Consider the following 15,550-nt stretch of genomic DNA (forward strand, 5'->3'; position numbering starts at 1 on the left):
GTGTACATGTGTATAAGATATGTGACCTACCAGTGATGGCTTTATTATTCTCAAGAATGGTACATTATCAAGTATATGTTATCTAAATATATGTTCACATATTTCCAAATTGTCTTTATTTCCATAATAGTGTAGCATTTCTTTAAAAAGTTTAATTAAGCAGCAGGTCTGTGTAATATCTTTCATATACATTGATAAAAATTAGAACTTGTTAGAAAAAATTTAAAAGAAACAGAATAGAGCTTTAAATCTAATTAATTACCGTCTTCGAAATGAAGACCAGAAATGATGCTAGTGTTATTTCCAAAAAGGGAATTTGTTTCTTAAAAGCTGTCATCTGGTAGCAGAGATGTTTTATATAATGTACTGCTAGGAGGTAAAGAATACTAAAGAAAAATATTAAATTATAGTAATTATCTATGTTCACTACTCTGTTTTCTAATGATCTCTTAAACCAAAAGATGGCTATCAATTATAGCTTTGGTGCATCAGTTAGCAAGAAAAGTTAGATACAATAATATTTAAATTATTTAAAGCTCCTTCCAACAGGAGCTATGTAATATAAAATGTTTTTATAATCCTTAAGAACAAAAACGTGGATATTTGTTAAAAAGCAGTATTATATTTAAGTTTTAAGTAAGGACAAGATTATCTTAAAGATGTTATGACAGAAAATTATCAATATGTATTTTTTAGTATTACCTCCATCTATAGGAATTTAGTTTTAGTCAAAAACTGTTGTCATCATTATGAACCTAAACCACTTCCATAGAATTCATCCTGTCAAGACTATATTAGATATTTAATGTGAACATATATAGTATAGCACATTAATAAAAGGCAAAAGTGCTCTTCTAGAATAAACAAGATAAGCACCTAAAGTATTAGTCAAGCAACATGTGTTGAGTGCCTACTGTGTGCCTGGTACTATCTCAGCAGCTGGGAATGCTGGGAAAGTCACAACCTCTGACTTTCTAGAGTTTACAAGAATCTACTTTTATACTAATCACAAACTGCTTCTCCTGCTTGGATATACTGAGGATGTCCAGTATTTGTTACATGAATCATGAATTGTTATCAGATAATATTTTGTACCATACTTTAAGCATTCATAAAATGCTTAACTTTATATCAAATTGATGATTATGAAACAAACTGGTTTTAGCTTTTTTCCATAAGGATGATCACAATAGTAAAAAAAAAAAAAAAAAATCTCAGGTTTAGCATTGGTTGACCAGCTGATTTATGACTCACCTATCTATTGAAAAAGCTAACCTAGTAGCGTATATATGCTGGACTAGGGCAACCATCTGTGTTGGTCTCTTCACTCTTTTTTCAGGCAGTCACAGCACACACTGAATTGACTGTCATATCAGTGCCCCGCTTGTGGTTTGACATAGATGTAGTTGTTGCTATCAGAAAACTCGCAATATGAAAGAGATGTTTTTCTGTTCCAGTTTAATCTACTCTAGCTTCCAATTCACAGGTCAGAGAAGCAGGCCAGATGTGTTTTCTCTCTCATAATACATTGATACTCAAGACCAGAAAGCTAGTTATGTCTACATTTGTATTAAAGTGTGTGACACAATGCCCTTAAGTACAAGTATTAACCTATCCTGTGACACAATGCCCTTAAGTACAAGTATTAACCTATCCCTGAAGGGGGAAGTCCTGGCATGTAACTTAATATCCTAGTAGCTGTTATAATGCAGGGATTGGCCTTGGTGTGGACATGGAACTGCTTTGTGTGTCACTGAGGCCAAATCATACCTGTTCATCACAACATCATTAAATAATAGGATTTATCACTTAACCTTACATGCATATCACCAAAATCTTCTCAAGATAAGTTCAACTGACTTTAACATATTTGTTTCTCTTTCATTGTCATTATTATATTGTAATAGATAGCTCTATTAATTCCACAAAGAAAAAATGTCATGTTTGTGAAATCTTTTTAGGCAGGTATAGAAAGTATGTGTGGTTTTATCGTGTCAAGTATATTGTGGAGAATGCAGACATCTCAGAAATATGAGTCTTTTTCTAATCATTTTGACTATTGTGATAAATTGGTCACAAAGATAATGAATATTTGTAAGCAGACTATTTGATAGAGAGTCTCAGACCATAAAAGAGATAAGCAAAGGCTACCTAGTGTAGGTTAGAGTTGAATTATCGTTGCTTTATTAATGTATTTTATAATATTATTCATTGTTATTCTTTCAAACTTGTGGCTTTGAACACAGAAATTATCTTGGAGACTTTAAATAGGTCCCTAACTAGATAACAGAATTGAAAAGATGTGAGGGACAGATGCTTTCATCTGAAACAGACTTTGACACAAATTCTGAAACTAATTTGGAAGTGATAAAAATTAATTTGCGCACTTTAATTGGAAGCAGCCTATTGCATGAAAGAGAGCAGAGCAGAGCGGGCCATTTGCGCTAAAAGCTGATTGAATTTTTTGTCAGGTAGGTATCTTGGACTTGGCCGCTTATCCTCTTGAGCCTCTCTTTGCAATATATTACAACCCATCTCTGACTGGTGTTCTTTAAAAGGATCAATGCTATTCCTGTGGAATCCCTAGAGTCCAAAATTTCATTGATCTTGGGACTTGACATTTCTCATTACGTGCTATAGCTTCCAACAAGATAGTCACAAGAGAGGCAACTTAACATTGTTGTCTCTTCGGCAGACACTCAGAATACATTGGGACTTCAGCTCAAAGCCAATCTGCTTTTAAAGTATGTAGTTTTAATGTTTATACCACATATAAGGTGCTTTATAGAACGTTTGATACACATACAAACATTTTTAAATCATAGCCATGTGAAACTTTGAAAGAGCATTTACCGTTCATCTTTTCTAATCAAATCTACAAATATTCATTGGGTAATGTGTATAACATATTGTTGTTATGCCTTTCTATTCCACTTCTTAAAAATAAGTCTTTTAGCTCGTGTACAGGCATTATTCAGACTGTGAAAGGAGAAGCCAATTGCAAAGGAGAGTCCAGCTGTGCACACACACCTTCTCTGGGCTCCCATTGTGTATGCCTCAGCTCTGGACGCTGACCCTCCTGCCAGCCACAACCTGTCACCAAACATCTGCCAAATCACATCCCTCTCTTTGTTTGCATCCAGGCTTCTTTTAAAAAGACTATTCTGGTGCCCAGCTCCACGACTGCCACTAACCAGTGCTATTATAAGAAATGAAAGCATGGGCGATGAATAGCCCAGAGAGATTTGTAGAGTGTATTTAGATTTAGATACATTAAACAAGTTTGTATCACTTCTCGGAGCAGAGAATCTTAGCTAGGATTTAGCATATGTTAAACCATCTTTTTAAGATCAGAGGAAGCATAGCTCCATATGTAATAGTTCTCACCATGCAGGGCTTTTTGAGGACCAAATGGTAATGGATATATTGGAACATCCATAGCACAGAGCCCATTCTGCAGACCACTCAGCCACCCCATCCCCTCATTCTAACACGAGGAGACTTTCCAGGGTTCCAGACTGAGAAGGGAGCTCCTTGCCACTCGGCCTCTGCTTTTCCTTTCCCTTTATGGGACTACGGCTTCAAGAAAGGTCTTTGGCCTAGATTGGAAGCAATATATACAGAGTGACTAATGTGTTCTGATCAGAGACCTTCGGGTTCCAGACCAGGGGGTGTCTGGGCTTTACACAGAGCCCAGCTTCCTGAGGAAGGGGAGGTGAATGATACTATTAGTTGTTTTTAGAAGGTGAGCGTAGGGGAGTAATGTACTGTGACCTAGGTCTGGGCTCAGGACTTCAAGAGAAGAGGTTGTCCTGCAGTGGCAGTGCTCAGAGGAAAATGTAGTCATTGTTATCTCTGAAGAGGAAAAAGAAGTTAGGGTGAATGAATAAATACTTTCACCATATCTATCTTCCATTCTTCACTGAATACTCTATGAGTACATAAGGAAATGAAACCACATCATGGGTGAATTTGACATTTTCCAACCCACAGAATGTTTTTACTTGCATTATCTTGGGACCTTAGGAAATGCAGGTCCAAGCATATTTGGTAACTGGAACAGACCTCCACAGCACGCGCCTGTGGCTGAGGAGTTGGGGTCTTGAGAAGGGACTCCTGACTGATACTGTTCTTCTCAGCTATTCCAGCAAATTTCTAACCTAGTATGTTGAAATAAACCTTGAAATCATAGTAGCAATGAAACCACCATACCCTTTGACTAAATCCCTTATTCTGGGATTTTAACTTTAAAAGCTGCATCATATTTTATCTAAGTATAAACATGAATGAAAATACCTGCTGCCATGATTCTGCAGTGACTTCCCCAGGGTCAGAAATAAAATTTTAATGTCATATACCAGGAGGTTTATCCTCTTACTGTGGAGCGGAGGTCTTAGAAATCCACTGGCTCTGTTTAGTTCTAAATCAGAAGGACCACAGCTTCCCCTGCATATCAGTGTCCCACAAATGAGGTTTAAAACAAGAACCATGAGTTCTTTACTTTACCCATTTCTCTAAAAGCCAGAGACCATCTCACTGAAAAACCTCTCCTGTCTATGTGAATAAGCAGCATCTAATACTAGTATATTTTTTATCATCTGTTTTGAGAATATTGAAATGACCTTTGATAAAAGGAGGATGGAATTTGTTTATTTTAAGCCTTTTAATATTTGGAGTTTCCAAATGCATGTCTATGAGGAATCTAAAAATTGGACGTGTTTGTTCTTCATCAGTTCTAGTCATTCCAGCACATGGCAAGTGCTTCTGTGGAGGCAGTGGTGGGGCTGAGGGCGATGACGGGGCAGAGGGGCGGTCCACCTGCACCTCCCTCTGCACTGGGCCCTTTAACCCTGGGCTACATCCATCAACTGTGATGTGACAGTGACAGAATATTCCCCGGATTTTGAAGGATTGTTGGGGTGTGTGACATCTGTCCCTAGCAACAAAATGAAATATAGGAAATAAGCTTTCCCGCCGCTGCAGGTTTGCCAACTCAGAAAGCCTGGAATGGCGTTTTATTTGCCTTTCACTTAAAGAAGAAAACAGTGCTTTCAGGGGCCCTAAACAATATCCCCTAATAGTTAAGTTCCACAGTTTATTCAGATGATCTGGGGAAATTGTAATGAAAAAAAATAAAACATTTTAAACCTCTAAATCAGACACGAGCCTTTGAAAAACTCATTTCCTAGCAGAAAATGTATAACATGCATAAGGAATAGTTTTATACATTTTTTTCTCAATTCCCTGCAATAGGATCAGATTGCTTTTTATTTTTTCCACAGCACATTAGGGAAAGGTCTCAAAACTATTTATTTTATATAAATGAATTAAGTGTATAATTTCAGGGTTTTCCAGTATGCTAGTCTCTCCAAGTTAAAATTATCATTTAGAAAAATTAAAGCTGATATTACACATAAAATCTTACCAATACCTTTTTAAAGATTTAATTTTTATGGATGCATAATAGTTGTACATATTGATGGGATGTGTTGATACAATGATACAATGTGTAATGATCAAATCAGGGTAACTGGGATATCCAGCACCTCAAACATTTATCACTTCTTTGCATTAGGAACATTCCAAATCTTTTCTTCTAGTTATTTTGAAATGTACAATAAATTATTAGCCGTAGTCACTCTATTTTGCTACCAAACACTAGATCTTATTCCTTCTATCTAACTGTATCTATCTAGTTGTATTGTTCTACCCATTAACCAACCCCTCCCCACCACCCTTGCCAGCCTCAGGTAACCATCATTCTGTTTATTTCCTCTGTGAGATCAATTTCTTCACCTCCCACATATGAGTAAAAAGATGGGACAGTTGTCTTTCTGTGCCTGGCTAATTTCACCTAACCTCATGTCCTTCAATTCCATCTATGTTGTTGCAAATGACAGGATTTCTTTTTTATAGCAAAATAATATTCCATTATGTAAATATACCTCATTTTCTTTATCTGTTCATTATTTGTTGGACACTTAGGTTGATTCTACATCTGAACTATTGTGAATAGTGCTGCAGTCAACACAGGGGTGCAGATATCTCCTTGATACGCTGATTTCCTTTCTTTTGAGAACTCTTATCAATGCTTAAAGCTTATTTTACCAGGGAACCCAGGGCATCTTTGAAACAATTTTTGTTTCTTTTTAACCTTTTTCCTGCAGTGTGAAACATAATTTAACAAATTATATATGTTTCAGACAAGTCTAGGACTGCTGACATTGTAAATGGACACTTAACCAGTAGTCAAAACACATTATAGCAACATCCATGTGTTTAGAAGAAGATGGCAAGCTAGCAGGAACTGCTGTCCCGCTTCTCCCACACTCCATCTAAGAGATAACTCAGAAACAAAATTGGAGCTGATGGGTCTGAGAAAACGCACATAAATCCCTGGGGAGACCGAAGATAGGCGGGTCTTAAGAGAAGATAGGCAGGTCTTACAGAAGGGGCTCTTGGCCGACCAGAGTGGAAGATGTGAGGCACCTTACTGGGTAAGGCCTTATGATTATGCACTTTCCTCGTGAACTCCCTGTGGCTTCCCTCTTGCCACTGTGGGCAGAGAACTGGATCAGCAGTCCAGCTGGCCAGCACCCAGAGGTCCCATAAGTGCCAAAGAAGGGGCTGTCCAAGGGGAGGCACATCTGCCAGCCCTGGAACATTTAACTTCCCCCAACCCCAGTGAGGGCCAATAGTTCAACCTAGGAGGCAGCTCTGGGAAAGAGGGGCACCAAGACCAAAGTACAGGGTGGTTCTCTGAGAGACAGGATGGGGGCCGGGGTTGGTTACCCCACCAAAAAATAGGAATTCACAGAGAAAAGCAGGCAAGCATGCAAGGAACACAAGTGCTAGAAAAGAAAGATCGCAAATGGAGCAACCTATATGGGTGATGCAGAATAAGCTCATTTCCTTCCAATAAAAGAAGAGAAAAATGTAGAACTTTTTACAAAAGGCATAATATTCTCTGAGTCCTTTAGTTTATGAAAGCAGTTAGCAGTGAAAATGCTTTTGGGATATAATTCAGCTGGACTTTTTAGCTAGGTCCGCACTAATAAAGCGAAGTGGGTTCAATTCCAGCCCTTAGCTGTTGGGCAAGTTGAATCACCTTGCAAAGCCTTGGGTTTCTAGGTGATAGACTAGGCATAGTAAGAGTTCCTATGTCATAGAGCATTACCATAAATACATGAGGTAACACAGATAAATGCCTTAGCAGGCATTGTACCTGTTTCATAATAATAATGGAAGAAAAAGAATAGACATTACCACTCTCGTTATGCTCTAAGCATGTCACATATGTTAACTTGTCCTGTCATCTAAACAGCACTAGTTATGTGCATTTCACAGAAGAGGAGAACAGAGAGGTTAAGTGGCTTATGGTCACACAGCTTAATAATAATGCCCATAATAAACATGGGTATTTATCGAATGTTGCGTTGCTGGTGTAGCTCTCTCCCCCTGCCATTGGTCTGTAGTGCCTCACTGCTGCTGTTTTCTTGCAGGTGACTATCCTGCACCAAGAGCCGTCCTCACAGGCCATGACCATGAGGTTGTCTGTGTTTCTGTCTGTGCAGAACTTGGGCTTGTTATCAGTGGTGCTAAAGGTCAGAAGTCATTTCTTTCATTTTCAATGTTTAGAAACTTGACGGTTTTCTTACAATAAGCATGATTGCCAGTTTATTTCTTCCAGGAAGTTTCCCATAGACAAATGGTATCCCGAAGTTATTTGTAGATGTTTACTTTTATGATTAATATTTACTAGCACTAATATAAAATATGTATAAAATTTTATATAGTATTTTGTGGTCAACAGCATTCTAACCAGAACACTGATAAATTAAATTACAGTGTATTCATACGATGCAGCCATTATAAAGGACATTTAAAAGACAAGGGAAAAGTATCCCTGATGTAGTGGGGGAGATGGGGGGTCAGGTCACTCATCATACACGGCCTTGGACCCCCTTCCTCTGCAAGTCTCTTTCTTTATAAGGCCAGGGGCTGTGTAGAAGTTGGTGAAAAGGAAACAAAGATTACTTGGTTCTTTGGAGGTTTTGTGTTTGAGGCATACTTTCGCTCGTCACCCAGGCTGGGGTACAGTGGTGCAATCCAGGCTCCCTGCAACTTCCGCCTCCTGGGTTCAAGTGATTCTCCTGCTTCACCCTCCCAAGTAGCTGGGATTACAGGCATGCACCACCGGGCCTGGCTCATTTTTTGTATTTTCAGTAGAGATGGAGTTTCACCATATTGGCCAGGCTGGTCTTGAACTCCTGACCTCAGGTGATCCACCCACCTCAGCCTCCCAAATTGCTGGGATCACAGGCGTGAGCCACCACACCCAGCCTCTTTGGAGTTTTTGTAGAAGACATTTCATTTCAGGAAGTCAGGAAACTTACGTCCTAGTTCTGGCTCAAATAGCATTTCTCTGTAGGAAGAGTCCCAGGCAGAAAGGAGCCCTGGGTGCTGCTGGAGTACCACTGTGGTGCCACAACCTGGAGGAGTGAGAAGGCTGAAGGGATGTGAGGGGCCTGGGACACAAGCATTTGCAATTTTTTTTTTTTTTTTTTTTTAATGAGTATAGTTGGAAACCATTGAAGTTTTTTAATCGAGGTGATGAGATCGATCGGTTTGGTTGTTAGAGCTCATTTCAGCTGTTCTACAGAGAATGGATAGAGTCTGAAGGCTGGCACCATGTTTTTAAAATTTTAGTATCTAAGAATAAATAACCCATAAATGGACACTTAGGGTATTTTCAGCCTTTTAATTTTAAAAATAATATGTGTAATATCATTTTACCCTGTGAAGTTAAAAAAAAGGACAATAAGTGACACATAGTATGCACCAAGAAAGAGACATTTCCTACAGGGCTGCGTGACGTTAGAGATGATTGCTGGTGTTTTCCTAATTCTCTGTAGGGCAAGTCTATTACTTTAGTAATCAGGACAAAATGTAATAATGTCCCTTGCTTTGTAAAATATGTGTCTATTCAGATCAATTAAAAATAAGCATGTAATTCATACACTGTTTTGTGGAGATCTTTTTGGGACAAGGGAATAGATATAAATACCAAGCTATAGTGAACAATTTTTATGAACTGATCAGTGAATTTTTTACCTTATCAACACTATTTTGTAAGGGTGAAGAAACCCAGAAACAGTCAGAGCCAAATGTCACTCTTTATCCTCCTTTCACACTCTTGCCTCACTATTCATTTATGTAACAGACAAAGTATGTTTCTGTAGGTTGAAATAATAAGTTTTCTAAATTTTGCTTTTACATTTTATGCACAGATGACAGAAAAAGGTAAAATGTACTTGACAGTAATGTATTTATGTGGTACAATGCATAAAATTTTGAGGCTACTTGAGAAAATGAGCAGCTGTTCTGATAATTCTATTAAACTTTCAAGAAAAGTTTATAAAAGCATATTAAGAGAAAATGTCTGGCACACAAAATCTTTTATTCTCACATAATCTGTGAACTGTACCATTTCGTTACGAATATTACCTGACAAAGGAAAAGACCAAGTATTTACCTGAAGAAGTGTGCAGCGCAGGAGTGTGACATGTGACAGGTACTCTGGCTTTGCTCTGTTTAAATATAACATCAGCGCTTGGCCTGGCCAGCCTACCTCTTTCATCACATCTGAGTGCACACTCAGCGAGGTTTTTGGGTTGGTGGGAGCTACTATGTCGTTTGTCATCCCCAACTGACCCTGGCATTGATGTCCCCACTTTGCAGAGGGCCCTTGCCTTGTCCACACCATCACTGGAGATTTGCTGAGAGCCCTTGAAGGACCAGAAAACTGCTTATTCCCACGCTTGATTTCTGTCTCCAGCGAAGGCCATTGTATCATATACTATGAACGAGGGCGATTCAGCAATTTCAGCATTAATGGGAAACTTTTGGCTCAAATGGAGATCAATGATTCAACACGGGTAAATCTGCATACTTCGTGCTAAGTAGGACTGAAGCCAGGAGATTAAAGATTGATTGTTTTACATTAAATAATTCATAATAGAATTTCTGTGCTATCCAGATAAATGTCTTCTAGATTAAAAGTATATAATTTCATGTGGACTGATACTTTAAACAAATTCAAAATTCATTTAACTCCAAGTAATTAACTCAGTGAATTAGACTTCAGAAATGATAGCTGTTGTTTGATTAAAGCTTAGACCCTTAAGAGGGTTTTTAAAGCTCCTTTTATAATTGTTTCAGCGCTGCACCCTCACAACATTAAAAGTGAGTTTATTTTCAAAGATTTGTATCTTTAGAACCCTAAACAAAAATTATATATACCCATTTACCCTTCATTCACAAATAAATTATAATTGCTGGGTTGTCATTATTAAACACTATTTTGAAATATGCTTCTTCCATTTGTTCTAAAATTCTCTACAATATTAATATTCAGGTTTTAACTAAATGTGTTACTTAATGCTCAAGTTCTTCCTGGATTAAATTGGTAATATTCTCTTGGGAATTTAATCTTGATTTGAATAAGATCTTTTGTATATGTAAGAACTTCTATGAATTCCACATTGGGAATTCTGTGGATTGAACTTGACAAAAGTTGGACAAATAACTAACAGTAGTCAATAATGACAAAGGAACTGTACTGAGTACTTTTCAGTAGTGACAGTTGGCTATTTAGGAAAAATTGAGAGAGATGGTTGTTGTGTTTTTAATTTTGTTTTGTTTTACCTTTTCTGAAGGCCATTCTCCTGAGCAGTGATGGCCAGAACCTGGTCACCGGAGGGGACAATGGGGTAGTAGAGGTCTGGCAGGCCTGTGACTTCAAGCAACTGTACATTTACCCTGGATGTGATGCTGGCATTAGAGCAATGGACTTGTCCCATGACCAGAGGTGAGCTGCGCCAAGGACAAGTGTCATCACTGAGAACTGTCATTGAAGGCTCTCTCCATTCTACCAAGGGTGAATTGTGCTGTGAGTGCAATTCCAGCATCCAGATGAAAGGAAAACTGGCAAAGAAAAGGTGGAAATGAGGGGAAGAGTAAGGATTCTAGTGAGAGGGAAACAGGAAGAGAATAAGAAGGAAAAAAAAGAAATGGATCTGATGAAGAACAGGCGCCTCCAGACATGTTTTAAGGGCCCAAAACATAGAACTTACTCCCACCAAGTTCCCTGTTCTCAGATCCTTGCCTAGTCTCAGACAGGTCACCCTGGCTTATAGGATGTGAGGGAAACACGTATTTTTCAGCAGAGGTGGGATTCAGTGTGAGACCTACTTCTAGCTAATGAGTTTCCAGCAAAGTGCACAGTGTGGGGTGGGCTGTAGCTGCCTCCCTTTCAACAGCATGTGGCATTCATACATTACCCAGAACAGTCTTTTACCCCCATGTTCTTATTTACCTGTTTCTCATTTACGTTATTTTGTTTTATTGTATGTATTTCCCTAAAAACCTTTAATCCTTTAAATCCAACTCTTTCTTGGAAAGAGTTGATATGAACGTTAATCAATTAATGATTTTCCATTCTTCAATTTGCAATAAGATTTTATTATTTCCTAAAATTTACCTTTGGGTTTCTTATAAAGTGAAAGTAATATTAGAAATATAAAGTTACTAAGCCTTTAAAATAAACTACAATGCTATAATCTGAAGATGGCATGTGATTTATAATTTTTGCTATTTAACAGAAATAAGAAAAGCTTATTGACTGACGTTTTTCCCAACTACTTGTAATATTCCTCATAACACTATTGGTTTTAAAATATTTTAAATATTAAGACATATAATAAAGTTAACAAAGCATCTTCATGATATAATAAAATGGTACTGAAGTCATCAGGAAAAACACTGTAAGCTAATTTAGTCTGGGAAAGGATGTTTGGTCTGCAGCCCAGGCTGTTTCTAAAGAAGGTTTAAGGTTATTATTGGAGTGTTCCAAAGTGCGGCAGCCTGTACTTACAAATAAATGGGAATGGTTTATTGTGTTATTATTTGTATATATGTGTGCTTCCAGAGTATTTGAAATGATTTTTGTTTGTAAGTAGTTTCAGTATTTCCCTGATACTCTTACTCATTCGTGTATTCATTTGGCTGCCATCACGATAGGTTGAGTGCAATGCAAAGTACTAAGGATCCACAGTAAGAAATTGACCCCAGAGAGCTCAGATCCTCATAATCATTGAATATGAGGGCACCAGGAACAGACTAACAGAAGGAGGAAGGGATGAACTCTTCTTGAGGGCTGGGGAGGGCAGGAAAGACCTCAGAAGATGCTTATCCATTCACTAGGCGTGAACAAAGAGGGTGGAGGGAAGAGCATATTCAAAGTCGCAGTAGTATTAGGGGGTCTTCAAATGGAGGGGGGAAAGATACTAAGTTTCTATTTTAATCTCATCCTTGGTTTTGATTATTTTGTCATTTTATAATGAATAGTGCATGCATATTAATTATAAACTGGTAAACATACACTGGAGATATTACTCAAAAGGTATTTATTGGATAAGGTGTCGAATCAAAAGTGAAGCAACACTTTATGTAGACAGAAATCCTGAAACTTGAGTTCAGTCAGTGGCAGTGGGACTGGGGAGGAACATCCCCAAAAAAGAAGCCTCAGAGCTCAACAGCTGATCAGTTAGGAGGGAGAGGGAGAGGAGACAAGGTGACTTAACCAGTAAAAGACCAGCAAGGTCAGAAGGTACCAGTGATTCATGGTGGACATGTTGAATCTGAGGGTTTTGTGACACAGCCTGGCAGTGACCTCCACTTGACAATGGGAAATCAGCATCTGGGGCTTCAGAAAGAGACGTCATTGCCTTTATGTCCAGGGAGAGTATGGACCAGGAGGGCAAGGGGTGGAGTGATTCAAGGGGGCAAAGCAGAGAAAGGTCAAAGAGATAGGAAGAAATGCCAGATATCCTCAGAGAAGCCAATAGATGCCCAAAACCAGGCAGCGGACAGGCACGTGTGTGATTGCTGAGAGAAATGGGGCAGCCAGCAGAGGCTGGAAATGTGGTTCCGTGGCCCCCTCATGCTCTGCAGCAGGGCTGGCTGGCCAGGCGTCTGCAGGCAAACTGTGCTCCTCTCTCAGCAGAACCAAGAAGAAATTTCAGTCCTACTTCCATAAATACAAAAATAAGACTTGGCAAACTTTGAGATCATGACACTGTCTAGTGTAAAATGCCAAACTTTGAGATCACAATACTGTCTAGTGTAAAATAGCAACCACAGAAATGATTTTATATCACTCTTAACTGCTGTTTCTGCTTTTCCAGGACTCTGATCACTGGCATGGCTTCTGGTAGCATTGTAGCTTTTAATATAGATTTTAATCGGTGGCATTATGAGCATCAGAACAGATACTGAAGATAAAGACAGACCCAAAAGCCAAGTTAAAGCTGAGAGCACAAGTGCTGCATGGAAAGGCAATATCTCTGGTGGGAAAAACTCGTCTGCATCGACCTCCGTTTGTGCATTCCATCACACCCAGCAATAGCTGTACATTGTAGTCAGCAACATTTTACTTTGTGTGTTTTTTCACGACTGAACACCAGCTGCTATCAAGCAAGCTTATATCATGTAAATTATACGAATTAGGAGACGTTTTGGTAATTATTTCATATATTGTTGTTTATTGAGAAAAGGTTGTAGGATGTGTCACAAGAGACTTTTGACAATTCTGAGGAACCTTGTGTCCAGTTGTTACAAAGTTTAAGCTTTGAACCTAACCTGCATCCCATTTCCAGCCTCTTTTCAAGCTGAGAAAAAAAAAAAAAACACACGTTTGATACTTTGTACATCAGATGCATCTTATTTAAAAGGAATACTTTTGTAAAAGTAAAACCTTGTATAAAGAACAAAATGTTTCTTAATTTTATTGTGGAGTTACAACTTGCATGTTCCTTACTCCTGATGGCTTGATGGAACAGGTGCATTCACACTATGAAACAGAAAGACCTGTCCAAGGACACAGCTTGTATGAAAGGGTTGAATTTGGGCTCCATCAGTAATTTTTGACATTTTCACCAAAATATAGTTTGCACTTTTTAATCTAAATTCATCCCTTCTGAGTGAAATTTGCTCATAAAGCATTTGGATACTAAGCCATTATTTGCCATTTTGGGTACTTTATACAAAGAAAATTCAGCCCTACCCTGCATAATTTGAAGACACAGCAGAAAGGGGGCTTAGGGATGAGGTCCTGGTTTTTCTTGTATAAATAGGAGTTATGAGCGTTAGTTCCGTAGTAATAACTTCCCAGCACCTGCACATCTCTTCCAGAGTCATCCCACTGGCTTGGTGTGTATACATCAGGGGAGAATAATCTGATGCTAACTTTTTTTTTTCTCTTTGGTTCTTGAATAGCTTAGTTTCTTTAATAACAAGTCAGACTTTATTACAACAATAAACTGAAGTTATTCTTTTAGGTTCTCGTGAAATTCTCACCAAAAGCCACATTCTTAGCCTAAGGCACTTCATCTTTTATGATATAAAATGATGGCTATCAAATGATTTTCCATACATTGTACTGATCAAGTTATACACCCAGGGGTATATACACTTTCTTCATGTTTCTTCTTTGTATATTTGGTGACTGTATCGTCATAGATGTACATATTGTGTCGGTAGGGCTATGAGGCATGTTACAGGAATGTAATTTTCTCAGAATTTACACTCACTTGCAGTCATTTATTTAAAAAGATAAAACAAGATAATGGGTTCTTTGTATTGGCACTTTGCACCAGAAACATATCATTATTTATTGATGTGATTACTTATTTGTTATCCACCTTGTACTAGTAAGTTTTAGCACTGAATTCCTTCTTCATTGTTGTTTGTATTTATGAAATTCTGAAATTATGGGGAATCAGCATAGTGATTAAGTTATTCATCACCAGGCTGTAAAGCAATATCTTGAGTTTGTAGCTTAGAATCGGGAGGACACTGAACATCTGGAAGACAAGTCCATTTCATCTTGAGATCATGGTGAAATATTTTGGATATATAAATTCCTTAAGCTATTGTAACCATGTTTTATTGCAAAGATGTAAAATATGCCAGATGTGTGTGAGTTGGAAATCAAAAAAAGAAAAATAAAATATGCAAAGAATTCATGGATTGTTTCAGATTTCATCGGACACGTCACTAGCATGCTTTCATTGTGTTGTCACACAGGCTTCAGAAGTCATCATCATCTGATGTAGAGTCTACAGCATCTAAAAACATGAAATCGAGTCCTAATGAGGTTCTGCAATTTGCCGAAACCCGAGCTGCTGTGCCGGGCCATCTGGCAGGGATTTGGGGCAACAGTGACCATGGGGAAACAGCCCTCATTGTCCATTCCACATAATCCACTTTGGGGATTGTCTTTATTTTATTTAAAAGGAACTAAGTAGTGAAGGTTATAATATCACCTTTTTTGAGTGTTATCACATAATGCCTTTTTCATTTGAAACCACACCTTCTACAACTCATCAGCTACCAGGCATGGCACAGACAGGGACTGAGGACCTGGACAGGCTGAGCAGCTGCTGGCAAGAGCAGCCACGAGTGGGCTAAGGGGGGTTCAGTCACATAG

The 15,550-nt window shown here is 38.3% G+C and overlaps 1 protein-coding gene across 4 annotated transcripts in view; it reads left to right on the forward strand.

The window, feature by feature from the left end:
• Positions 1-15,086, forward strand: part of NBEA (neurobeachin) — a 731,202-nt gene extending 716,116 nt beyond the window's left edge. For all 4 annotated transcript variants that reach the window (XM_073013351.1, XM_073013354.1, XM_073013348.1 and 1 more), the window contains 4 exons: positions 7,503-7,604; positions 9,742-9,938; positions 10,719-10,870; positions 13,248-15,086. In XM_073013351.1, coding sequence (XP_072869452.1) covers positions 7,503-7,604; positions 9,742-9,938; positions 10,719-10,870; positions 13,248-13,338 — 542 coding nt within the window. In that variant the 3' untranslated portion in view covers positions 13,339-15,086. The remainder of the gene's footprint in view (positions 1-7,502; positions 7,605-9,741; positions 9,939-10,718; positions 10,871-13,247) is intronic.
• The last annotated feature ends 464 nt before the right edge of the window (positions 15,087-15,550 follow it).

The sequence above is a fragment of the Chlorocebus sabaeus genome, chromosome 3 (assembly GCF_047675955.1).
Source record: "Chlorocebus sabaeus isolate Y175 chromosome 3, mChlSab1.0.hap1, whole genome shotgun sequence".
NCBI lineage: Eukaryota > Metazoa > Chordata > Mammalia > Primates > Cercopithecidae > Chlorocebus > Chlorocebus sabaeus.